This window comes from Pleurodeles waltl, chromosome 3_1 (genome assembly GCF_031143425.1).
Source record: "Pleurodeles waltl isolate 20211129_DDA chromosome 3_1, aPleWal1.hap1.20221129, whole genome shotgun sequence".
Taxonomy (NCBI): Eukaryota; Metazoa; Chordata; class Amphibia; order Caudata; family Salamandridae; genus Pleurodeles; species Pleurodeles waltl.
Window position 1 is genome coordinate 406,451,095 of NC_090440.1, and position 27,825 is coordinate 406,478,919.

The 27,825-nt window shown below is 42.8% G+C and overlaps 1 protein-coding gene and 1 long non-coding RNA gene across 2 annotated transcripts in view; one reads left to right on the top strand and one right to left on the bottom strand.

The window, feature by feature from the left end:
* ADAMTSL5 (ADAMTS like 5) overlaps window positions 1-27,825 on the top strand; it is a 270,500-nt gene that overhangs the window by 185,855 nt on the left and 56,820 nt on the right. The window contains exons 9-11 of the mRNA XM_069222636.1: window positions 18,047-18,210; window positions 19,873-20,041; window positions 22,733-22,828. Of these exons, the coding sequence (XP_069078737.1) occupies window positions 18,047-18,210; window positions 19,873-20,041; window positions 22,733-22,828 (429 nt within the window). The remainder of the gene's footprint in view (window positions 1-18,046; window positions 18,211-19,872; window positions 20,042-22,732; window positions 22,829-27,825) is intronic.
* LOC138284153 (uncharacterized) overlaps window positions 23,113-27,825 on the bottom strand; it is a 35,101-nt gene continuing 30,388 nt past the window's right edge. Inside the window, exons 2-3 of the long non-coding RNA XR_011201352.1 lie at window positions 23,577-23,660; window positions 23,113-23,477 (exon numbers count right to left, since the gene is read on the bottom strand). This is a non-coding gene — a long non-coding RNA (uncharacterized lncRNA). The remainder of the gene's footprint in view (window positions 23,478-23,576; window positions 23,661-27,825) is intronic.

Below are 27,825 nucleotides of genomic sequence, written 5' to 3' on the forward strand. Positions count from 1 at the left end.
AGTAGCAGTAGTGACAATTGCTTCGCCGTCTAGAACACACATAGCTAATTAGCTGGGTGCAGGTACGCAGGTGGGGGCGACAAATAGGTAGCATCCCATTTCCCATTGTCCACAGATGTCCAACTGGGTGGGGAGACGTCTTCGTGGTGTTCCCATGAATCGCAGTCTCACAACTTTGTTGTAGTGCCAAGTAATGTACACAGGGGCCCATGTGTCCTTATGGTGTGATTTACTAGGCATGAGTTCCCAGTAGTGGTCGAGCTGTTCATGGCAATACACAATGTCCCTGAACCAGTCCCATCTTAGAGGTGTTGTCTCACGTCCCCAGTGCATCGTCACCCTGCGTTTCGCTAGTATGAGTAACATAGCTGCGAGGCGTCTATTCCCGGCCGGCTCTTCCGCATTGAAGGGCAGGATTACCACCAATGGTACCATTGGATTCTAAAGTCAGTGTTGTGATAATTGGTGTCACACATGGCAGACTAGTACCCATCCACTCCTGGGCAGCCCCATGCCAAATGCAAGAAGTCTGCACCGCTAACTGAGCATTGAGTGTTAAAGGTGTTGTCAGTAAGGCCCATCTTGCCAAGGAGCACAAGCGTGCTGTACCTCCTGTGGAGGTGAGGCGCAGTCTGTAGTTAGACTCAGTGGTCTAGGTGCTGCAGCATTGCCATTGTTTCTCCATAGGAAAAGGGTCCGAATTTCTTAATTTATTGGTCTTGATTTTAACCAATTTAGGACATTTAGAATTGTTTACATTTATCGTTACTATAACACTTCTGAGAGCCTTTTTTCAACCTGCATTTCCAATAGCAAGGGCACTCCTCCTCCTGGAAAGTAGATGGATGCTCTTTCCTTCTTGTTGACTGGTTTTCCTGGACATCACCTAAATCTCCAAGACAGTGGCAGCACCAAATGATTTATTTAGATATTTGTCTGTTCCTCTGCATGCACTTTTTTGTCCACGTCTCTTTTTAAGAGTTATCCAGGGGCATTTAAATGAGTTTGGGGGCCCTGGGCCAAACATAATTTGGGGCCCCTGCTCAGCACAACCCTGATTTTTTTTATCCACTTTCAACTCATTTACACCATCAACAACTTTAGATGTATCATTGACAATCCTATCCTTTTATCAGCATATATCTGGTCCAGCATTAGAGCAAACAGTTTCTCTCTGTCCGGCCAGCACCAGAGAAATAGAAAGATGATCAGTCTGAACCAGCCTGTTGCATGTGGTGCTTTGGATTAGTGTCTCATCTTATGGGCCTGTGCATGTGGAGGGTGTTTTTCTCCTTACTACATGCTAGTTCCTGCTGTGTGAGGAACAAGGACTCTGTCAGGTGGCACTTGGCTGTGATTGCATCAGCCCAGCAGTGGCTCCATGTAGTTGAAGACATTCTGTAGATGGTGCAGTCATGGAGGGAGTGCATAATGCCTCACTACACTTTAATTTATGGCCTACTTGACACAAAAGCAGAAAGACTAGTGGTCCTTCTCGCCACAATCTCTGTGGTTACACTGTAATTAATCTGTCAGAGCCATTCGGGTACACAGTGCTGATGGGTGCTTTTGTTTGCTGCACTGCCTGTACTGTGAGTGATATTCAGTCAGGAAGCAGAAACCTGTGATCGCATCATCTGGCCGCATCCCCAAAAGGACAATGCAATCACAGGGGAGCCACACCCCATGGAAATCTTTACTGCACAGTAAGTGTCAGTTTTATTAAGCTTTGCATTGGCACTGTGCCATGCAAGGCAGCGCAAGTCAACACAAGGGCTTAATTCAGATTTACTAAGCCACGCAAAGCCCCTATGCATGGCCCTACATGGCTTGGTAAATCCAGAGTAATGATAGGCAGCACAAGTCACTGTCTTTCGTTACTCTGCATCAAGAAGGCTTTACATCGGTAGAGAGTGGGTGTTCCCAGGCATCCACCTAGGCTTTTTGGCACATTCCCAGATTTGCTAAGAGTAGTAAACCTGGGAATGTGTCAAAATTGTACGCCTTTTCAAGTAAGGCGTGACTAGGAGAAATATCTCTATTTCTTCTCGTTTTTCCACTTTCTAAGTGTGGTGCAGAGAAGGAATAGGAATGTGCCATGTACTAGTAAATATGGCATATACTTGCCCTCTTCCTTTTACATAGTGCAGCAAGTTGTCTTGCTGCATTGCGTGTGTGAAAAGTTTGAAAATCTGCACCTACGTGTACATATGTTGAATATAGACAAAGGCCAGTGCAGAAAAGCTGTGCTTATTCATTTTGAAAGGTTAGCATGCTTGCTGAACCAAACCAGAATAAAATAGGTATTTTCTTAAAGTCTCTCCATATTTCAGGCAGGGGCTGCACTAGCCATGGAGCCTGGGTTGGCTAACAAAATGAAAGTAAGTAAACAAGCTGGCTATTTTCTACCTCTCAACAGAGTGGAAGCTGTCCTGAAAGTTTAATGAGGAGGCCCCTTTGAAGGTGGGGGACCTGGGCCTGAACCCACTTTACCCATACCTTAATACGTCTCTGGAGTTGGCACTGAAGCTGCCTACCAGAGGTCAAATAATCACTAAAAGGAGCAACAGAGGGACTTTGACTCTGCCCCTTTATTGATCTTCTTTCTTCATCTTGAATAAGCAGCAGTTATGTTAGTCTACCTACAATGGAGTTCAGTTTCTCATAACTGAGACATTAACACAGATCCTGTGTCAAATACTCCAGGTAAGGTCTTTGCATGGAGTAATTCTTGGACAAATGCAGTAGGAAGTTGTTGCTTATTGTGAATTGAGATAAATACAGTGGGTAGGAGTTTCATGTTGTAAACTCCCTGTCAAACACCACAGGAAAGAGCTTTATATTGTTTCACATCAAGAGACGTTTCTAGTTCAGGTGGGACTAGGAAGGTCTGGATTTCATTTTGCATATTTGTAATTTTATGTGTAATATTTAGCTTCTGTGAATTAAAGTACTTTTTCTTTTTAAAAGTAAACGTCCTGAATTAAGATTGATTTATGAAAGGCTATTAGTGTGACTTGTGAGGTTTCTAACCCACAGCACCTCCCAGAGTGAGTCTTGCATGGCTCTGCTTAGATACTTGAGGGACAAAAGCTGTTGCTAGAAACTGCTACTGAGCTGTTCATGTGAGGTCAAAGGCAGATTCCTGGAGGAGAGTGTGAATGTGGTTGAGCAGTTGGAGGTCTAGGGGATGGGGCTGAAACTGATTTTCTCTGCTGTAACTAGATCTTGGTGATGCCAGTAAACACAACCAGTTGTGCATTTGATGTGTGGGGTAAATGATCTGTGCAGGCGAGGAGAGGCTGGTTGGCCTGCCTTCTCACAGGTTCTTAAAAGCAAATAAGAGGACAACTTGTGTGATTAATGCCCTCATCCACAATGTTTGGGCAGCTTTTTTAAGGAAAAGAATGCTGTTGAGTCTCGCAAGTGGATAACTCTAACCAGGAAAGATTGCCGCAGTGTTATTTCAGAATTAAAACTAGACCCTCACTGTATTAGTGCACAGAATGTCTTCAACTATGGTCTCACCAAAATCATAAAGGGAGCTGCCACAGCCCTAATGGTGGAAAAGTTGCACACCCTAAATAACGGCAGTACTCTTATACAACTCACAGACTAGCAGTGGCACACTCTTTGAAGTACCCTCACACCCCTTACAGAGTATCATTCACACACAAATAGAACCTTTCTTACACACCTCACAAACAAGCAGACTTGTACTATTGACTGTACTTCCATATCTACAAGAGTAGTACTCACAAACAGCCAGACACACTCTTGCAATTCTCATGGACTAGTTCTCTAGACAGACCTAAAAGCGCTTGTTGACAATGACTGAAAGCAGGCTTTGCAGGTTTCCGTATCTTTAGGCTGTAACTAGCCCATACGAGAAGCACACTTTGGCAAAACCAATAGGTGTGAGAGGTAGTTTGCTCAGAGCGGTGATTCTGAATCTTAAATTTGTATTTTGTCCCAAAGGAGCTCTTACATCCTCCAGCTACCAAGATTGCTTTGACAAATAGCTCAGAGTGGCAGATCTTCGATGAGGATGGTGCCTTTGTGTCCCATTTGAGCTACTGTGGGAAGAGACTTCTTTCTCCACTGTACTGAAAAGTCTCTGCTTAGTTTTTCAGGCATCACTATTTGGACCCTTGAACAGTAAATTTCAGTTACTAAGATCAGCTTCCTAAATGCTGTAATCTCTTAAATATTCTAGAACTTGGGAGGACAACACTTCTAAGTGAGAATATTTTCATTGCCAACACCTCGGACTCCTGGAAAAATGCAACATCTGCAATTGCAGCCAACAAGCTCCACAGGACAGATTGCTGTCCTGAGAAAGAAGTTTTAGTCAAAACTATTTCTCTTCAATTGTATTTTAGGGCCTTTTCAAATAATATGTGTTGGTTTGTGCTTTAAGTAGCCAACCGTAGCGCCCCTTTCACGATTATTTTACAGAATGTGGCAGAGGCCTGCTATTATATACTATTCATGCATATAACTTATAATAATTTACTTAAGCAAATATAGGACATTTCTAACAGAAACACTTTACATGGTGACAGGTCTTCAATAGGTATTACATGAATAGAGACTGGCAGTATGTATACTGTTGTAGATGCTCACCCCCTCTATTGACACATCAGAATGAACTGTAAACTGGGCAATCTCCTGACCAAGTGCTATGTAAGAAATTGGAAGTGTAAGAAATTGGACTGTTGTTTGGCTGGGGTATGAGCCTTGATCAAGCAGCAATCACAATCCTTGTCAAGGTAAGCATAAGAAACCCCCAATTAACCTGTGCTCAACCCTCTGGTAGCTTGGCATAGAGCAGCCAGGCTTAACTTAGGGGCAAGATGTAAAGTATGTGTGTAACACTTCAAACAGTAATACAAAGAAGACACCCCAAAAAGAGCCGACAACAGTGTCAGAATGATAGATTCGGTTTTAATAAATAAAACAAGAACAAAAAGACAAAAATCCAATAAGTAGAATCAGAGATATTGAATTTCACAGTTTTTAGGTAACATGGCACCAAAAGGTATAGAGCACCAACTATGGATATCTGGTCACACCTGACTGGGACAAAGTCACCAATTCAGGCCGACCGCAATGGAGCGATGGCTGGCTACAGGTACCCAGTTATGCCCACTGAACAAAAGTACCTTCATTACCAGTTTGCGTAGCATTATGTGGATCCATGTTGAATATGCACCGTGTTGCAGAGGTGATGCGTTGGTTCCAAGATGCGATGAGGCTGTGTTGCGAGGTCCTGCTGTGCTAAGATCGAGGATCCCACTGACTGGCCTTCCAATGTGAAGTCAAATGTCAGGGATGCTACGTGCACTGGAGGCGATGCCTCGGTTCCGAAGAGCTGAGGTGCTGCAATACGGAGTCTGGCATCATCATCAAGGCTGCCGTCAATGAGTGATGTGAGGGCTTGCATGGGGAAGCGTCACACAGCGGCGGTTCGGAAAGTAATGGGGATTGCAGTGGCGAGTCTTTGCAATGGGTCCAGTCCGCGCATCAGTGGCAATGCACAGGTTCTGCTCGGATTAGACCCGTGCAGCAGAGGTGATGCGTCAATTCCACTGGATCCACAGGATGGCAGAGTACCTTAGGCCCAATTACAAGGGTCCAGGACTGTGGTGGTACCCCTTTATGTGGAAACAGGATACAGCCTATTAAGGTGTAAGTCAGCTCCTCCCTCCCATCCTGCCAGTGTTGGCCCATCCAGTCACACCTAAGCTTCCATTGTATATGGCTATCTAGGAGGAATACACAAATTCCACTTGCCAACTACACCCAGTCATTGGGACCAGAGACAGGCTGTAGGCACCAAATGGCTAAGGCAAGAAAATGTGAACTTTCTAAAAGTGCCATTTTCAGAACTGCAGCTTAAAATCTGACTTCACCATAAGTTAGGATATTCAATTTTGATTCCAGGGACATCAAACATGAACCGTTCATCTCTTCCCATTTGGAAATTACACTTAAAATATTATAATGAGGCAACTCCAATGTTATCCTATAGGAGAGCTAGGCCTTTCAGTAGTGCAAAACAAATGTAAGAGTTTTTTACTACCAGGTCATGGAAAATGTAAAAGTACATGTCCTACCTTTTAAATACACTGTGCTTTTCCCTCTAGGATGTCCGGGGCCTACCCTAGGAGTGACATATGTATTAAAAGGGAAGGTTTGGGTTTCACAAAAGGTTTACTAGTTCAAAATAGCTGGTTGAAACTGTAATCTCAGGCCCGAGACTGGTGAGTGACACAATCTGTGATGCAGGTCTACTATTAGCATTTAATTTACAGGGCCCTGGCACAAGAAGTGCCACCTTACTGTGGACTTATAAGTAAATTGAATATGCCAGTTAGGGAGTAAGTCAGTATCACCATGTTTAGAAGAGAGAGTACAAGCAGTTTAGCACTGGTTAGCAGTGATAACGTGTGAAGAGTCCCAATACTAGCTAAAACAAGGTTAAAAAAGTGGAAGAGGAAGGCAAAAGGTTGGGGGAAAGACCACCCTAAGGCTGAAAGGCCTAACATACCAGAACTATAAACCACTTCACAATCAACTACAGAACAGAAAAGCAGCTCAACACTTTTTCCACATCTAAAAACAGCCGGATAATTCTATCTGTGCCCTATGTCATCTGTGTAACGTCCCCTCCCCACTTACTTCATTTACTAGCTACCATGCAATGGTATCTTTTTGAAACCATAAGATGCTTTCTGAAATACTTCAGTCAGTAATTATTACACCCATAGTGCAGGGATCAGTAAGGCTGTTAGTAGTACTTGGTAGTAGTCAGATCAATTAGAGTTGTGTTTTAGTGTTGAGTGAGAGGCCCAGCAAGAGTGCAACCGTCTTGGTGGAGCAGCATGTACTCACAGCTTACAGATGTGGTTGTAGGCAATAAAGAGTGACCATATACTTGCATTCAGGTGAGACCAGTATTTGGAAAAATCCAGCTCTTTATTTATTTTCTGAAAACTTGGTGATTGTGGATGGCCTTATTCTCTTTGGGAGTGTTTTCCAGAGCTTTCAAGGCTATACTGAAAGGGAACTTGTACACACCATATTTTTTAGTATGGGAGGTTGTCAGTTATCAAGCTATTCTTTAGATAAGGGTACGTTTTTGGTGCCAGTTTAAATTGTGTGGGTTGTCCCACCCAATGAACTCACAATATAAAGCATTGTGAGGAATTTTCTTCTTGGCACGGGTTACAAGTGCTGAGTTTTGAGAGCAGAAGCAATACTCTGCTGTCTGTTTCAGCTAAGGAGTTTCCTGGTTTCAGCTTTCTGGATTCATTGTCATTGTCGTTGTCATTTTTGAGAAAGTCAAATATACAGTCCAAATATTCCAGTTTCCTGTGTGAAAGGCCTAGGTGAGGAGAAATATGTAAAAACGTATCAACATATCTGGTCTTTCTTGTCCCTTTATTCATTTGGGATTCAAGAGAGAGTGGCAAGTCCATGATCATGCTAAGGTTTTTGACTTCACCGGATATTGTAGCGGGTATCCCATTTTCAGATGTCAGAGGGATAGTTCCAAGATCCACAGGTGAGTCATAATGTTTTTGATGAATTAAGTTTGAAGCAATTCCTTAGCATCTACTTTCAACTGCCACCTAAATGTATTAACATGGGAAGTTTCTCTATTGTTATGACCCTCTGCGTATTGTCTGCATAGTTATGTTAAGTTGTGTGTATTTGTATAGCACACAACTCACCCATCCTGGCACTGATGTTGCAGCACTGAAGACAATTATGTCTTTCGACAAATTGCAGATTATTATTTTAACATGGAAATTGGTGTTTAGTTTTCTTTATCTGACTGCAAAGAGAAAGGATGGTGTAAAGTGAACTATGTGCTAATCTTTCTGGGGTAGAGGGAGTTTAAAAGTAAAGGTTTCAGGTTTTCAGTTGGTTCTAAGACCACAAAATTAAAATATCTGAAAATGAATTGTAAAAATATTTCAAAATATTTCTGCACAAAAGCACAAATGAATCACATTTAAATAGGATCAAACCAATCATGGGCCTTTTCATGATGATGCACAAATGCAAAATATTTGTTGAAACCTTATTTCCACAAACATCATTGTTTGTGCGTCATACATTTTTGTATCAGTAAAATGGGATGTCTGTACATCTTTAGTGTCCATTTCGATGGAAAATGTCAGTATGCTACCACATCATGCTTTAGTAAAATGTTTGCAACAGTGTGCTCCAAAATGCACCCCCAGCTACATACCACAATCCTGCTGAATGGCGTGTTTCTTTTGTTACACTTGTTCTTCACATGAGCTTGGATTTTTCATTCCCTGTGAATTCAGTGTGTAACATTGATGACAGCAATCCCACTCTGAAAATTGTTCCAGATTTTTGACGCTGGGTAGGGTTTGCAGAGAGCAATGAGCATAGGGCAAGGCCTTTGACAAGCTTGTCTCTAGTGCCTCTGCCATCAGGGCCTGCAGCATATGGTCTTAAGGCAGCATATATTTACATTCTGCTTTCCCAGCATTTCCTTGGGGAATTTTAGTAGGACATGCAAGTTCTGAGGTCCAATAAACGCCTCTCTTGTCTAATAAGCACACACCTTTCCATGGTCTATTTTAGGTGGATATCGTTTTATTTTGGGAAGGTTCATGAAGATGAGGCCAATGCCCTTAAACAATACAGAAAACGTTTTCTGTGATTGTATATGGTACCGGTATGTTCCAGTCACAACGGGCATTGGAAGTAGGGCATTGGCAAGACCCATAGACTGTGTGTAGAACATTCTGGTACCAGCCCACTGTTAGGTTTAGTGTTAATGTCAGGGTCTCCGGCAAGGATGGGATTAGGGTTAAAGTATCGGAGGAATTAAATCTTACCCAAATTGGCACAGAATGTAAAAATGTACATTCATTTGCAATCCAAATATTAATTTTGCAAGTCCTGCAATCACATTAAGCCGTTTTTGCGGCCCCACACCTATCTGGAATATTCCCAGCCCTCCCAGAAGGAACAGCGGAGGCAGGCATTACAACCTCGCTCTAGAACCCCCTGTGGCTGAAGCAGACGATTATTTCTGTAGAAATTATTGTCAGGTTTCACAAGTCCGTTTTGTCAACTTGCAAATTGGCACGTCTGCGTTTTGCCATCAGAAACAAATTGGAATTCTAGACTTACATGCACAATCCATGTGGAATATTTCAAAAGCGGACAAATATTTGCACCAAATCATAAAAGCAAACAGAAGACTACAGCCTCTGCGTTCTTTTTAAGTACTTATTTGTCCAGTAAATGTGGACTGTCTTTGGCAAATGACACATTAGGACCCACCTTCCTATAACAATTCCACCCCCCCGACCAATCTATAAAACGTTTCCAGGGTCAAACGTACGTGTTTCTATGTATTTATTGCAAATTTGTGGGCAGAGTTGTTGAATGGGGCTCAAGCGGTTAGTGAACAAACATGCTTCACTATAGACTAAGCAATGGAAATATAACTATACCCACTGTCTCTGTGATATATATGTGACCTGGGGTAAACCAAATAACAAAAAGACAAAACAAGCAGGGCATCTCATAAGCAAAGCCATTAATGCAGGAAGTTGCTGTGCTACAAGACAAACTTACCAGCAATCATCATAAGACACGCACAATACAGCGGATATATGGTGCGACCAGTTATGTGTGCGAGGGAGTGCCAGGAATAGGAAAACGTGTATCTCATGTCCGGTAGGGTGTGTGGCTACTGTGGCTAGTAAGCAGGTGCCCAACTGTGCGGAGATTGTGATCACTTTGAAGGTAGCCCCTCTCGTGGGTGATGACTGGGAGTATCTTGAGTATCAGTCAAGGCTGTGTGTGACGCCAGGTAGGAAACAAAGAGGGGGGCAGAAATCTACTGGCCGCATCAGTCTCAGTATGCAGTGAGTTGTTCCTGACTGTACGACACATCCCGTGTTCAGATGTCTATTTGGGGTACAGGGCGGTGCCCCCAGGGAATCGTGCTTCTGTGCTTCGCTACGAGTAATAGCATTGCAATCAGGTGTCAGACTCCCTTAGGGACATCTTTAACATACCCAAGGGTGGCTAACAGTGGGGTCTTTTGGGGAAATGATAGCCTCGTATTCAGAGGTCCAAAAGTGGCAGAACACTGGGCATTCCCATGCAAGGTGAAGAAATGTTGCATTGTCTTGCCCGCAACTGTGACAGCTCGCATCTGCCACTATGACCAATTCAGTGCATCTGAACAGTAGTGCAATACATACTGTGGCGGAATGTAATATGGACCAAACACAGTCTATAATTAGGAGAGATGCTTTAGTAAGTGTGTAGCAGTATTTCATTGTGTGACATTTGGGGGGGATCTAAATCAACTTCCCGGCCAAAGTGAGCCCCAGTGATTTATAGGGGTGAGTTGTCCTGCATTGTAGTGTATAGTCGTGTAATCAGTTTTCAAGTAGATGAACTGGTCAGGAGCTGGTCTAGCTCAGGGAATAATGGCGGCTGAGGAAAATGTATTATGTAGCGTACAGAGCACCAACTGGAGCCGAAAGTATATGAAGATGTCAAGGAGAGTATGCTGTGGAAGGTCATGCATTGCACTGACAGGAATTGTACCTCCGGATGTGGATTGCCCAACATAAAGAGCCACAGGTAGGCTAATTGTCGGCAAACTCCATCATCAGTGGCCTTTGGAAGTAGCAGGTGAGCTCTCAGAGGGATGGCTGAGCACATTCAAGTGGTCGAAGCAAGCATTAAGGCAAAGTCTGTTCCATGCCCAAGTCTACAGTTGACGGTATCAATTTCACCTCATGGGTGGTGGGCTGGCCCATAGAGTTGTGCCTTCAGAGGGCAGGGGGCTGCACCATCTACCTCAATGGCTAAATGTGGCTGGAAAGGTGGTGGGTGGATCCAGTAGTGCGTAAAGTACGCTTGTGCACAGTAATAGTATCGCTCCATGTCTGGGGTGCAGAGGCCACCCTGTTCAAAGGGGAGAGTCAGTGTGTCCCAAGAGGCCCTTGGCTGTTTATCAGCCTAAGCCAATGTGACAAGGTGCATGCAGAGTTTTCAAAATAAATGTGTTGGGAGGTTTATAGGGATGTTGATGAATAAATATAAGAATTTTGGGAAGATAAACATCCTGGCATTGGCTATTCTCGCCATAGAAAGTGGTTGTTTAGTCCAAGCCAGTAATTATTCCACCAGCTAGGTGAACAGTATAATTACCCATCCACAGTTCATCAATGTTTCTGCTGAGCCATATTCCCAGGTAGCGAACTGGTCCATCCATACACAGTAGCAGGTATTCAGAAGTGAAGCTGTCCATCTGAGAAGCGAGGGGGAAGAAGAAAGACTTATCAGTTTATATGGATGCCAAAGAGGCCACCAAAACAAATAACCTTGCAAACTACAAGGGATATGTTGATGTGAGGATTACACATCTATAGGGTAACATTGTGTGCATACATGGAGACTAGAATACTTCTATTGTGAAAGGTCTGAATGGCACTGGCATAGGCGGGCTGCCAGTGCTCCACAACTATAGCAAAGAGGAGGGGTGAAAGGAGACGCCCTTTCCTGGGAGCCCTAAAATTGGGAAACAAGGCCATGACCACACCATTAATGTGCAGCCTAGCACATGGTGACTTCTGGAGGAGTTTAATCCAATTAATGAAACAGGAATCGAACGCCATAGTGGCATCGAGTAACACCGCTACAGCCTTGAGCTGGGAATTAATGGAATGCATGAGTGTGAACATTGTGCACAAGTTACGTGAAGTGTGGCCAGCCGCAAACCACGATTGGTCAGGGCGTACTATGTCAGGTATAAGAGGCGTTAGTCAAGTAACAAACAGTTTGACTAGGGTCTTCTTATTTACGTTAATCTTTGACAAGGGTTGTTAAAGTCGCCAGTTTTAAAAATGGTAACGATTAACGCCTCTTGCATCATTTGTAGGGTGCGTCTCAGCTGGAAATCCTCATTGTAGACAGCCAAGAGGTGAGGGGCAAGGATCTGTACATACTCCTTACAGAAGGCAATGGTCACTCCGTCCAGTCCTGGAGCCAAATCATCAGGCACACTTAGGATTGCCTGAACTATGTCCTGGATGGTGAAGGGGACATCAAGGTATTGCCGGTGAGCGTTCTTGAGCCAGAGAAGTTAGACTGAGTCTAGGTATTCACATAGGTATGCTGGTTTGCTAGGTATGGTACAGCTATACAGATTTGTGTAAAGGTTAGTCATGATGTGCTCAAGGCCCTCTGGGTCCGAATGCACGGGTTTGCTGGTCGTCAAAGAGTTCTGTGACGTAGTCACTAGCCCAAGGCCAGTAGAGCATTCTAGTCAGTATCTGTTCGGCTCTATTTCCCTCTCCATATCACCATGCCAGCACATCCTTGCTTAGTCTGTTTCCTGGGCTGCCTCTTCATTGTATCCACTGAACTTTTGCTTATGGAGGCCAGGATGCCAGCATCGCCACATGCAAAGAAGTCTCATTCAAGAACGGGGAATTCTGACTCAAGTTTAGCCAAATGAGCACATATTGCTCACAGTGCCCCAGCCTGCTTAACAACGCACATGCCGTGAATTACCGCCTTCAATGCTTTTCATGGTGTAGAGGCAGAGATCATCGATCAAGAGTTCTGGTAGAAGTATTCTGAAATGCTTGAGCTGACCTTGGCACGAAATATAGGGTCATGAAGGGTGTTAATAGGTACGCGCCAGGTGTGTGTCTGAGCTCGCATGCCAGGGAGAGCTCACTCAAGAATGATTGGTGCATGGTTCAAGAATGTCCTGAGCAAGTACTTGATTGACACCAGCCATGGGGCTACATCTTTTGTGGCCAGGCAATAATTTATTCTGGACCACGTGTAGCTCTCTTTCAGGTTCCCTCTCTGTCTTGGGTGCCGCTGTCTCCACAGACCAATGACACTGTGGTCATTCATTATGAGGTGCACTTGAGCCGCCATGGGTGGGTGCTCTAGTGCATCTTTGATTTGAAAAAAAAAAAAATTGTTTGCCAATAGTATGGTTTTATTAAAATTAAGTGACATCATAATGGTGAGGTGGGTCAAGAGCATCAGAGGGTCCTATGACATTCTAGAGTTGTAGGGATAGTCACCAGTGGCAGTGATAGCAACTTAAGTTATCAAGACTACAAACACACTTACATATACAACTCACATTTGTACTTAGTTGTCTAATTCAATGTGTGCCTTATAAAATTTGTGGATGTGTTTTTTCCAAATGAAAGATGAGACGAGTTTCTTCATTGTCTTAAAGAATTAAAAAGGAAGTGGGGAGAGCAGTCTGCTAATGATGCAATGAATTTAGGGTGAAATATGAAGCAAAACGTACCACAAGTTGGAGAATAAGTACAAGTTGGAGATGGTGTGACTGGATCTCTTTGTGCCTGGAGCCCATTCGGTGGCAGAACACCCACAAGCCCCTCAGTGGAGATTGCCACCAGAGTTGATGCTTCTCCTACTTAACTCACCTTCCCACCTCCATGTAAGCTGCTGCCGAATGCCGGGGGTGTGCCCCTACTCAATTTCACCAGTTCATTTTGGTGGATGGCTCGGATGATCAGTTGCTGATAACATGGTGTTGGCATACCCCCTTGCTACAGTTTTGATGCTTAGCCAAGCCATTGACTGTGGCAGGACAGCTTAAAACACGACCTGTAAGCTTTTGCTGGAGAGCCAGTGCAGTCTGACACCATTCCTGCAGCTGCCTTCTCTCAGGCCCACTTCTGCTTGAAAAAGGGGCAAGGCCATGCAAAGACCAAATAAGTGAGAGTGGCTAGACCATGCATGCACTGCTATTGCTTGCTACCTTGCCCCCTGGAAATTGGCTCAGCAAATTGTCAAGGGTAGTGTAAGTGATATGCCTTTGAGACTAGTGATATCACAGGGTTTAGCACTCGTCCTACCCTTGACCCTTCAATAGTCTCCTGAAGATATCTGTTCTAATAGAGGCAGAATGTGCCCTTGCTGTATAGACTTGGTTGAGCAATTTTCTTGGTCTGCTTTATAGGGAGTTACGGCTATTTGTAAAGCAACTTTCATTATTGGTTTCTGCTTTACATTACCATAGGTAGACGTGTTGTCTTTGCAGCTGTAAATAATACTTCTGTGCTACTCCCTTTTTTCCGTCCCCTCCTGCCTATTTCTATATTTCTATTTTGAGATTTAAGAGAATCGCTCTCCTTCTGTGTCCACTACTTCCATCAAAAATGGCCAATCTGCTGGTTATCTGTCACCAAGTTATGAACCGCTGCCCCTATCGTCTGGATAAGGGTATCCTCTCTCTGCCTTTCTGATCCTCTGCAGCCACTCAACACATACACACCGCCATCTCCTGGTCCTCGCACACCATCCAGCTCTAGAGTCCGGAAAGGAGACGTCCCCTGCGGGTCTTGTAGGGAAGCCCTCGGAGCAGGGACGTATCATTAATGAGCAGCTCCTATTCTGCTTCTTGTGTGACAGTATCAGTAGTCAGAAATATAGGTTAATGCTCCCAGCGCCTCTCCTAATGCCTGCATCACTATTGTCTTTGTCATTTTCTGTATTTTTTGCTGTACAAGGCTGGCTAGGAAGGTGTACACCAGTACTTGCTGCCGTCAGCTGCGCACCACATATGTTTATACGTTTGCCCACACACTAGCCGAGGCCCTGCGTGAACTTTTCAGTGCAGCCCTCTGGGCTCACCCACCAAAAACTACAGCTCATTAAAACTGTCATTATGCGCTATACACGTGCTCACTGACAAGAACCAAAACAACAACAAAGAATGTACGCCAAACATATAATGCACCCACAGCACTGATGACCATGATGAAGCAGTAAACAGACTCTCTCCATCACAGAATACTCAATTTCTGGGTGTAAATTAACCTGAACCCTAGAGTGCTGGGAAGCCAGACTAAAGATAGTTCAGCGCGACACAGATCTGCCCTAACATAACATAGTCCCAACTCCAGATCCTGCGAATTAACTGAAAACTATCGAATGACGAACTAAGCCCTTCCTCACCAAGACGTGTAGGCCTTGTTTTCTCTTTTGCTGTTGATTTTCTGTGTGCGGGAGGAAGGCAAAAAGCAGGGCGTGCGTGTGTAAGTGCTCTGGAATTCAGGATCACACAAGGCCTTGAGTGGAATGCTGCTCAGAAACATCCCTCTTTCCCCATTAACAAACCCATCATCATCATATTTTAAAAAATAACATCGCTGCGGCATTGGCTTAATTATAGCTGCATGTACATATTTATGTGTGTAGAGAAGACAAGGGGAGGTGGGGCGAGTTGTGGCAGATCGTGATACCCCTGTCCTCTCTGACTACTGCCCCCGCCTCTGTAATAAGCATGTGTTGTTCGCTGTTCTCTTTTTTTAATTACTAGAGGTAGCAGAGCCAATGATGAAAGCCCTGTAAGAGACTCTGAACTCAGAGGCTTCCTCAGGACTGTTTTTTTTTCATACATGCCTGGCCGCCTTCCTGTTATTGTGCCGGTGGTACTAAGTGGCATGTTTGATAATCTGCACGGGCAATGAAAGTTAAAAACATTGATTGAGGTGAAAGTTCTATCCTTAGATCCTTGACTAATAAGAATTTAGATCCCGGCTCATTTCAGACAAGCAGACACTCCGTTCTTTTATGTCAAATCCACTTCTCCGTGTGTAGTAGATAATTACATTGCATCCAAAAATTAAACGTGCGTTTAATAACATTTTATAGCATTAAAAATGTAATACAATTTTCAAGCTTTTTCTTTCACATACATTTTATTGATTTTTCAAAACTATAAGAACAGTACTTCTGTTCTCTGTGGATAGCAAAATAATACATTGATATATACAATGTCAAATTGTGTGCAAGGACACTGAAACTACAGCAATATAACACAATAGGCACGGTAGGAACACCAACACCAATACCTAGTTCCCAAACCCACCTGAATTATGCACGGCAAACACTGAAAGGCATAGCTTGAGTCCACCCATGCTCAACTGGCAAGATGGCTGAGTGGGGTCATAGCATGATTGTGCCTGAACAGCTCAACTAATATGGCCTCCCAGATCACCTCTAGGTCTGGGAGGAATTTCAGATATGCCAAAGTAAGCATCATTTCGATAATTCTGCATTGCTTTTCGATGGAGAATTACCAATACTAACACCATTACGCCTGCTTGCGTAACTAACAGTAATTTGGGGGAAAACCCTACAGTGAAAGCACATTTTGGTGCACTTTGCAGAAAGAAACTAGTGATAAATGCTGGGATATGTTGGAGGGAAAATCCTACCCCAAGTGCACACTTAGCGAGCACGAGTGGCTGCTGGCACTTGCTATTTATATTCTCTTGCACTTAGCGATATTTCTTAGCACAAAGTACATCCTCAGGTCCATTTTGGATGCAAGGCAGCTTTATTGCGCTACAAAAATAGCGATAAATGTAGAATTACTCTTCTTGCATAATTCTGTGTAACCTTGCAGAGTTTTTGGGTAATCGGGTGTGATTGCACTGCACAGAATTAGGCGAGTTATGTCAAACTCTAGTCACCACCAAATACACACGTTCCAGGGGGCTACTCACCACCATCAGTGCAATTCACTGAGCTGTGGTACCCCTTTTGCATTTTTTCACCAAATAAATGATCCAGGGGGCTGACATTGATGTCCATAACATGGCAATCCTCCATTTCATGTGTAAGAATGCCAACTTAATGAATGTGCATTTAATTTATTTATTTGTTCATGTGGTTTTATGTAGAGTGAACTTGCACAAAAGACATTAAAGTTATTTATAAGGGAAAATTACAAATGTTATATGATGCGGTTGGTGACAACACCAATAGCAATCTAAAAATTGATACAAAGCAGTCAAATAACAGGAGCGATTCATAATAGAATATATAAAAATAACAGAAGACCATTAAACTGCTTAAAAAATTAAGGATCAGGGACAGTAATGTATTTATGAGTACAATAAAAGAGGCCTCTACACGACAGAGATCAGAGTACGGTATAAACTCTATGCCAAAGTTAAAGATGGAATGATAGAGTGGAATGGGGTAGCAAAGGATGAAAGAGTGAGGGAGAGAAGCAAGTAGCTAAGGGCCAAATAAGAATGGGAGATACGTTTGAAGAAAAAGTGAAAGGAGGAGGCATATTTCTTTTAGAGCTGGCTTTATCTGAATTTAGACAAGAAGTGTCTTTGGAATGGAAGCAGTTTCAGCTCAGGCTTGAAGGTAGTCAGTGAGGCAGTGCTGCAAAGATTTGGGAGAGATTATTCTAGTCTAAAGACACACTGCCCAACAATTATTGTGAATTCCCTTTCGAAGGCCAGATGTTCTCAAAGTAGAGATCTGAGCCCACCAGACATTTTCAGAGTTTTGCTAAGTACCGAGTGGTGGAGGTGTGTAATGTGTAGGTGATACCAGCCATTTTATAGAGTGCATTTGAAATATTATTAACAATGGGGTGATATGGTCACATTTTCAAATTTCAGTAATGAAGCATAATGCAGCACGTAACACTGCCTTCAAGGCAGCAAGTTGACTTTTGGAAAGCCCAGTCCGAACAGAGTTAATGTAGTAAATCCTTGGCAATACAAGATATTGAGATAGAGGTTTGAGGTCTTGTTATAGGATTAACTGATGACTCCTCCAAAGAAGGCAGAATTGAGATTGTGATTTCTTGGCCATTGCTTTATTTCGTGTTTGAAGGTTGTGTCTTTTATCAAGAATAAAACCCAAGGACCTTTTCACTGGTAATGATGTCTGAATTGAAATGCAGAGCAGCACAAAAGTCAATCCAAGATTTAACTGGTCAATTTGAATATAAAGATGAGATCAGGAGAAATTCACTTTTAAAAGGATGACGTTTCAAGTGGCTTGAAGCCATCCACTGTGGATAATGTGTGTTCTCAGAATAACAATAATCCCAATTGAGTATTACAAAGAATAATCTACATCTGCATTGGTCTTCGCAGCTGTTTGATGAATTAATAATCCCTACAGATGTCATCACTCTACCTTCTTTCTGCAGCCCTACAAACTGAAAACTTTGAATATGTAATCAATGGCAACTGGGAAATCAGCACACCAGGCTTATACAACATAACTGGGACAGAAGTCCTATATCAACGGAATTTAGCTAATCACGAAAGCATCGAGGCAACAGGACCCACCAATGAAGACCTTCGTGTTATGGTAAAAAAGTGTTGCTTACATACATATATTGTACCACTGCACATGATGAGGCCAGGTTATTCCTTTGTTTTCAACTATTTGTTGATATTGTGGCTGCACTTGGCCTCCCATGTTATAAATAAGGAGTATTATGTGGTTGCGCATGGTGCTTGATTTGAAAATGTACTAGTGATTCCATAAAAATATATATAGTCATATTTTTCTGCAACTTAAATTGCTTTATTATGTGAATGATTGTATGGTATGAACATTATCATAGTTTGTGTATCTGCGGCAAAGTACAATATATCTGGGTGTTTGTTGGTATTATCCTTCACCTCTCAGGTGGAATAAATACTGTCTGTGACAATTTTGGAGAAAACAACTAGAATTCCCTTTGCCCGCAGACAGTGTAGGTTTACCAACTTACCATCTGGAGCGGGAAAATCTGACCAGTGCCCTGTGAATCTCTTCCAGACTTGCCTGTAAAGGATCGACATTAAGAACAGACAAACTTGCAACAACCAACAGGCATATTTTTCTGTTTTCCTCTTACCGTTTTCCATGAGCCAACATACACAAAAGTTATGAGAACAAGTATTAATGGAAGCTTCACTAAACACCAAGTTACCATTGAACATTTGCACAATAATCATAGCAAATATCACAGTTATTGTGGCACTACAAAATATAAAGAGTTTAACAATTATGAAATGCAATTACATGATGCTCTCAATATTTCTCTATGTTGCTAAGTCTTTGCTGCTATTTGTTAGCAGATAAAAGGTCTGCTATTGTAAGAAATGGAATACAGCAATTGTATACCTGTTTGCCAGGTGTGGGTCACCATTACTCACACAGTGCAGTCTTTGGCAGGGTGACTACTTAATCTGCTGTAGCATCCTTAGGTCCATAACCTTCTGGAAAAAAGAATGCTCCTCTCTATCTTAAAGCAAGATGTACTACTTGCAGTGTGGTTATGTATGCAATGCAGTAGTGAGCAGTCAGTAGTTTAAAGAAAAAGTGAAAAAACACCACAGGTGAATGTGAATGGTGGGCACTAGAATACAATAATACATATAGAGTAAACACCTTTCTCAACAGTGTTTTAGGAGTAAAATAGGCAACAAACATTTGTAAAGTTCAGTATTTACCTGTAAAGGCCTCAAATGATAGAGAGTTTAACTTAAATTATTAGAAACTGCTCATTCAACATAAGATCATCTTTATGGTCCGTTCTGTCAGCTAGCATTCAAAGCTCACTGAACATGGGTTCGAGGCCATTTACTCCCAAATACGAATTGAGTTTTACTTTCAATCTTCTTAATACATTTAGGGCCATATGTACGAACACATTTTCCCATTGACAGAGAATGGGAAAAACCCTTTGCTACATCTGGCCCTTAGTGCCATGTTCTACCGTCCTGTTTCATTGGGTAGATGTATAACATTCAATTCACATATATTTGCATCCTTTTTTGGAGGCATTACATATACTGTATCTCTTGTTGGCTGTGCTACATCTAACAGGAAAACGTTCTAACATTCTAGTTTCAAAAGTGATGCTGCTGTTAGTAATCAGGAGAAATGGTACAACATAACCACAAAATAACTCATTTGTATCTGCTCTCACAATTTATCTTCTGTATCTCTTTTGTCAACCTGCCCTAACTTCTGCCTCAGGTCCTCTTCACAGAGCGCAATCCAGGGATTGACTATGAGTACTGGCTTCCTAATGACCAGTATGACTACTACTATGGAGGCCGCAGCCCGCTGATCCAAAACCAGGAAGCTGTTACTGTTCCATTGCCACCATTCACCAGAAGGACAGCTCCAACAACTAGCCCCATTGGTGAGTGGGAAAATACATTCATTTAAAAAATATTTTTCTTGGCAGATTATTTCTCGACAGTTTGGACCTCTTGGTAAAGGCTAAGCTCTATATGGAGAAAGGGGGATTGTGTTTCACATTTTTGAGTAAAAAAGTATCAACCTAAAATGAGTGTATACAAGTAATGGTAGGTTCACTATTCTTAACTGCACATCAACGTACCTTGGGGAAAATAAAGGTATATAAATATTTTTTTCCACAAGGTATGTTGATGTGCAGTTAAGAACAGTAAACCTACATTTACTATATATATGGTTGCATGATGGAACAATGCATGTGAGAACCACCCATGCCTTTACAATGATTTTTCGTTGTAAACGAATGCATAGTAAAGGCATGTGTGGGACCGGCATGCGTGGTTCTAGCATGCCACCCCCCACCCTAAGGCCCAAAAGTATCCCACCCCTGATACTAAAACTACCCTGACCCCTGCCCCTAAAAACAAAAGTACCCCACCCCCCACCCACCCTGAGCCCTAAAACATTCTGCAACCCTCCCACCCACCCTAAAAACAATTGACCTCTCACTCTTGCCCCTAAAACTACCCCTGATACCCCCACCTCTGCCCCTAAAAACCAAACTACCTTGACCCTCCCACCCCACCCCTAATAACAAAACTACCCTGCCCTCATCCCTGCCCCTAAAAACAAATCTAACCCAATACCCCCACCCACCCTAAGCCCTAAAACCTTCCCTGATCCCCCACCCACCCTAAAAACAACTGACCACCCACCCCGCCCATTAAAGAAAAACTAACCCAACCCTCATCGACACCCCTAAAAAACAAACTACCCGACCCGACTATCCAACCCCAAAAAAACAAAAATACCCCGACCCCCGTCCCTAAAAACAAAACTACCCTGATACCCCACCCACTGTGAGCCCTAAAACCTTCCTCAACCCCCATCCACCCTAAAAACAACCGACCCCCACCCCTAAAAACAAAACAACCCTGATCCCTCACACCTCCCCCAAGCCCTTAATCTAACCCCTCCCCTAAAAACTACCGGCCCTGCCCTAGCCCCACTTACCTGACTGTGACCTCTCCCGATCCACTGTGCCTTTTTCTCTGCCTTAACCACACATATGCGTAGTTCAGCACATGCGTGGTTAAGGCAGAGAAAAAAGCATGCGTTGTTTCCCGGCAAACATTGTTACGTTTGCGTTATAATTGTTATCATTGTTAGGGAGTCGTTGTTCAGGACGTTTCCCTATATTTATATAGATAGATAGATAGATAGATAGATAGATAGATAGATAGATAGATAGATAGATAGATAGATAGATAGATTCACTAAAAAGTTCAAGTGGCATTATAGTTAGGTGAAAATGTCAGTTAAACATACCATTTTAAACTCAAGAAACTACTGAAATTCACCCGTTAAAGTTAACTGAATTAGAACTTGCACACTCGCTATGCAGTGTTGTCATCAATGACGTGATTTCATATATCATCAGTGATGTTATCAGTACTGTAATAGAACATATGAGTGATGTAATACACAAAGTCAAAAGCAGTGCATTGCAAGTGCGCAAACTATTGTTAATCATAAAGAGGTGCTGTTTAAACAGACACGTGTGACTCTTTCTCTCACTAGATCCATCATGACAGCTAACAATAAAAAATCTGACTTGTGTATTACATTCAAACATGACATTATCATGGAGCAGCTATTTTACGGAATCACTGTGAGACAACATGGATGATGCTGAAAATAAGGCCTCTAGCTCAGAGGGCTTCAAGTTGTTACCTCTGTATTTGAACGCAAAACAAAATAAAAAACTAAGGGCCACACGTACAAAGCAATTTTCCAGTTGCAAATGAACCGATTCGCAGAATCGGCCCGTTTGTGACTAGAAAAATGCTATTTGGGATGTACAAAGGCCAAACGGTGATTCTGTAACTTGTTACTGAATCGCAATTTGGGTTTTGCGATTTGGTATTAGGAAGGGGCGTGTCCAGTGCGTCCCTTCCTAATACTGAATCTAAATGGTATGTATGATTGTTTTGTGACCGTGAATGCGGACACAATACAATCACAGTTAGCACCAATTTCATATTGGTGCTAACCCATTCGCAAAGGGGAAGGGAACTCCCTTGCCCTTTGGGAATGCATGCGAAAACGTTTTTTAAGAGCAGGCACGCTTAAAAAATGAAACTGAAACATTTCATATTTTTCTTTTTAAACGCAGCCTGTTTTCCATAAACAGGCTGTGTTTAAAAAAAAGATAGCTTTATTTAAAAGCAATCATAGACATGGTGGTCTGCTGACACCAGCAGGCCACTTTCCTTGTGATTTTTTGCGATTCCTGGTGGGTCGCAAACTGTGACCTACCTTATTATTATTAATGAGGCAGGTCTATTTGCGATCCACCTGGAATCATAAAAGAAACTCAATGGAGTTTCTTACTTTTGGAATTGGGATTTGTATGGAATTGCAATTAGGGTATCGCAATTCCAAATATTCGTACATGTGGCCCTAAATTATATCTAAAAAACGTTCCCATTGAAAGTCGGGTCTTTGTTGTACAAGGCAGTTGTGACTAATTATCTTTTACTGAAGAGGCATAGTCACAACTATAATCTGTCAGAAGACACTTAACTCTTCAGTGTTTAAACACGTTCCACTAAGTCGCATTTGTATTTCGCAGGGTGGAAGCCAGCGGTACCAGTAAACCAGAGGCCGCAAGCACGCCTGGAAAGAGACAACATGGAGTCCAACGTCATTCCGGAAGCAGAAAGGCCGGGTACGTAGCTTTCTAGCCGTTCCGTCTGTGAATATTTGTAAGTGAGAAGCCTCCGATGTCCTTCCAGAGATTTCTGCAGTTTCAACGGGCTGTCGTTTTTATCCATCTCTCAAATTTACTACGTAAACATTTTGAAAGATACAAATTGAGTGGAAAAATAATATTTTTAGAATGCTTTCCATTCTGATTAAAAAGTTCCTGGGTTTTGGCCTCACGCACTGTCGGCACGGATGGCTCCCGTGAGAGTGCCCGGCTGTGCGGAATGACATACAGCACGGGGGAGAGGTATGTTTGTGCACACGTTTGCAAATCCCGGAGGTGTGTAGACTATAATTTGTCAAGCACCGCATCAACAACAAATCAGCTCAATGTACATTACCACAGGGACCGCATATGAATCAACCATCCTACAAAAAGAGTACTCCATTCACTCTCCAGTTGCTTCCTTGACCTCCTTAGTTTGAAACAGCGCAGGTATATCCCGGCACAAGTGAAGGATGGCAGAGCTTGTGTCTGATGTGTACTGCAGTGAAGAATGTAAACACAGAGATATGAACGTAGTAAAGTGGCAAATGGTCTTTGTCAAAGATGGGCTGCACTGATTCAGTTCCTCTACATCTACTTCGATTTTCCATCCTCCTGCTGCTGTCTGTAAAAATAATCGGAGGATATACACTAACATTTCTCAATATATTGTCAACAAGGTGAAACAAAATACATTAAACTACACTCACTAAGGCCTACTTACCAAGGTATTTTAGAATGCGTAAAGTGGTACTCTTGCAGTCCTTTTCGCGTGCTCTTTACATGGTTGTAAATTGGCCGAAAACTTCTAAAAGAAATAAAATGTAAATATTATGGTAATATTCTTATAAAGTTAGAATAAATACAACTGTGCCCTCTCTGCACATTTATTAATAGCGAGTTAGTCGTTTCAGGGCTAAGTCACAAAGGGTGTGAGAGTACGTAAAAGAGCACTTTTCTAGCCCTCATAAATTCTTGTGTGAATCAGTCACCATTTTTATTCATTTATTTTCACCATTCGTGCATGTTTACCTTTACCCCACTTTTTGCATCTATATCCCAATGTCTTTACGAAAGTTCCTTCTTATCATGCAAGTGTCTCTCATCTAATTCTAGTCTTTTCAATGCGGTTAGTTCAGTGACAGTAACAGGTGCAAAAGTAGAAGCATCAATTTTCTCATTCTCACCCTTACCACGCGTTGCAAGCACTATTGCCATTATTATTAGTACACATGCAGCTATCAAGCCTATACACGCATATTTACAATATTTCATTCTACTATTTTGTGTCATGATCTGTATAGAATCAGAGAGCTAGAAGCACTTATATAAAAAAAACTATTTAGCAGTTAGTTACAAAGCTGAACGAGCGCAATGCAATGTTCACACAGTTTTCTTCAGAAGCCCAGTCACTTATCGGTTAGCAGCATTTGTCTCACTTCGGCAATTATTCTTTCAATTCGGCAATAACTCAGTCTCTTTTTTTTTTTTTTTTTTTCCGTTAGCAACGTCATCGGGTTTAAGAGTCAATCAGGTTATCAAAGTCTTATCAAGTTAGCAAATGTCTCATCCGGTTTAGCAATGTCTCAGCTGGTTGTATCACGTTATATTATAGCAAGCAATGTAATTTACCAGCTTTTCAATCAACAGTGTCCATAAAACTTTTCTTTTCTATTGGTATCTCTTCTTCTTCGTTCTCGAGGCTAAGAGATACAAATTCGTCAGTCCAATCGTCATTGACTACATATGCCCATTCTGGACCGGAATATCTCCTGTTTGGTATCCTTTTCCTTTTCAATTTTGCATCTCTCTTTGATTCTGCCTCACTGGTACTTTCCTCTTTGGCAAAGTCTTTTTCTTCACTTGTTGTTGGTAACACGACAGACACTTCCTTTCTTTTCTCTTTCACTCTTGGCCCTTCACTGTCGTTCAATTTTTCTCTAGTCTTTACTTTTACTGGTGATATACTTGGTCTTTTCTTTGCACCGTGTCCACTTGATGGACCTGCGATCTCCCCTGGGGAAGTTTGAACAGTTTCGTTCTGTTCTGCCTTGTCCCCTCCTTCTGGGGAGTCAATCACGTTTTCCTTTTCTTTTTCTGTACCGTCTGCTTCTGGGAAAGCCCTCTTCTGATCAGGCTCTCCTGCTTTCTCACCTCTTTCGAGCCCTTTGTGACCGTTACTTTCGTCAGGCTCTTTGTCACTTTCAGCAGCTTCAGGCTCTTGGTTACCTTCAGCTGCTTCAGGCTCTTTGTTGCCTTCAGCTGCTTCAGGCTCTTTGTTACCTTCAGCTTCTTCGTCACTGTCTGAGGTTTCTCCTTGGTCTTCCCCAAGTGAATCGGTTGCTTCGTCCTCAGAGAATATCTCTCTCTCTTCTATTTCTGCCTGTTCGCTTCTAGTTCTGGTTTGCTCTGTCTCAGCGCTTGGCACTTTGTTATCAGGAACTGGCAGTTTCAGCGCTTCAACTTCCTCATCTCTGGGACACAACACTTTCTTTGTATGACTGGCGTGAATCCAGTTGGGAACTCCCGCACACTTCACAGCGGTAGTTGTCGTCAGGATCACTTGAAAAGGGCCTTTCCAACGGGGTTCCAGACACGACTTCCTCACGTGCTTCTTTACCACGACCCAGTCACCTGCTTTCAGTGTGTGTCCTGGACCTTGGATCGGTGGCAAGGTGGTTGCTTCCACCTGGTGAGAGAAAGAGCGAACCACGTCAGCCAGACTTTTGCAGTAGTCTAACACCATATCATCTGTAATATTCAAAAGCGCGTTTGCGGGAACTGCAGGAAGTCTCATGGCCCTGCCCATGAGAATTTCGTGCGGGGACAATCCAGTCTTTCTGTCAGGGGTGTTTCTCATTGACATTAACACCAAAGGCAATGCGTCAGGCCATTTCAAATTTGTCGATGCACATATTTTCGCCATTCTTGATTTCAGTGTACCATTCATCTGCTCCACCAGTCCTGATGCTTCTGGGCGATAGCTACAATGCAGTTTTTGCTCAATGTTCAGCGCTGCGCAAAGTAACTTTATCACCTCGTTATTGAAGTGACTTCCTCTATCTGATTCTAAAGAGATCGGGAATCCGAAACGTGGTATTAACTCCCTTAACAATAATTTTGCAACTGTAAGGCTGTCATTTCTACGTGTGGGGTATGCTTCAATCCAGTGACTAAAAATGCACACAATCACCAACACATACTTCAGACCTCCATGCACAGGCATCTCAATAAAGTCCATCTGCATTCGGCTGAACGGGCCACCCGCCCTACCAATGTGGCTCACGTTCACAACCGTTCCCTTTCCTGGGTTCATCTGTTGACAAATGACACACCGGTGGCAGACTGCTTCTGCAACTTGACGGAATCTGGGGTTAAACCAATCAGTTTTGAACAATCTTATCATGGCATCTCTCCCTAGGTGAGCCTGCCCATGATAGAACCGCGCAAGCTGCGATAAGAGACAATTTGGTAAGACAAATTCTCCCTCATTTGAAACCCATATCTCATCTGGTCTCTTTGTACATTGTGCCTTAATCCAGGAAACTTTTTCATCCTCCCTGACGCTATTCTGTAATGCTTTTAGTTCATCCATTGTATCCACGACCTTCAAGGCAAATGCTTCAGCTGGTTCGAGCTCTGGCTCATTTATCGAATTCCATTCATCCCTGAGCAATATACAGTTCAAGGTACAAAATCTTGCGACTTGATCCGCATATGCATTTCCCAGGGAAACATAGTCCTGTCCTTTTGTATGAGCACTACACTTTACCACTGCAATTTCGGCTGGCATTTGAATGGCATGTAACAATTCCCTTATTCTCTCCCCGTTTTTCACTGGGGACCCTGAAGAGGTCAGGAAACCTCTCTGTGACCATAGTTGCCCAAAGTCGTGCACAATTCCAAACCCGTACTGACTATCGGTGTAAATGGTAACCTTCATCAATGCAGACAGTTGACATGCTCTTGTAAGGGCTACAAGCTCTGCTACTTGTGCGGAATATACTCCTTGAAGCCAGGACGCTTCCAAGACACCTGTGACAGTACATACAGCATATCCTGCTTTCAATATTCCCAATGCATCTCTTAAACATGACCCATCAACAAAAACAATTTGGTCATTTTCATCAAGCTTAGTATCCTTAATGTCAGGTCGGGGTTTTGTGCAAAATTCAGTCACCTGAAGGCAGTCATGCTCGACGTCTTCAGCGTTCTCAATTTCAGCATTTTCACCAGGAAGCAAGGTTGCTGGATTCAACGTAGTGCACCTTTTCAGCTGCACATTCGGTGAGCCCAGAATTATTGTTTCATACCTTGTGAGTCTTGCTCCAGTCATGTGTTGCGTTCGGGAGCGGGTCAAAAGTATCTCAACTGAGTGAGGAACCATGACTGTTAATGGGTGTCCCATCACTATTCCTTCACTCTGAGTGAGGCTGATACTTTCATGAGGGTGTCTTGTGCCATGTGGTATTGTGGGGTCTGGGGAAAGGTTGCATTGGGTTTTACAGTCACTTTCACTGGTTCCACTCCTTTCACCAATCCCACCTCTTTTCCTGTCATATCCCACACTTCCTTTCCGACTGTTTCCCGTAATTCAGCTGGAATATCTTCTTCAGTTATCATCGGAAGAAGGTTAATCAGAGGATATTCTTCATCGACAGTTTCCATCTCATCCCCTTCTACACTGTCCTCTTCTTCCCCATCACTGCTCGTCTGAATTCTAATTCCATCGTGTGAACACATAATCGAACATCCCAATTTGCACAATAGGTCTCTCCCTAACAGTGCTATCGGGCTTGAGTCACATACCACAAAATTATGTAACCTTTGATAGTTACCAATGCTGACTGGTACTGGATCTGTGATTGGGTTCGTCAGGTGCCTGTTTGCTACTCCCACCACTTGAACTGTCCTCCCTGAGAGTGGCAAATTTGGTACTTCAATGCTCCTAACAGTTGAACGTGTGGCTCCTG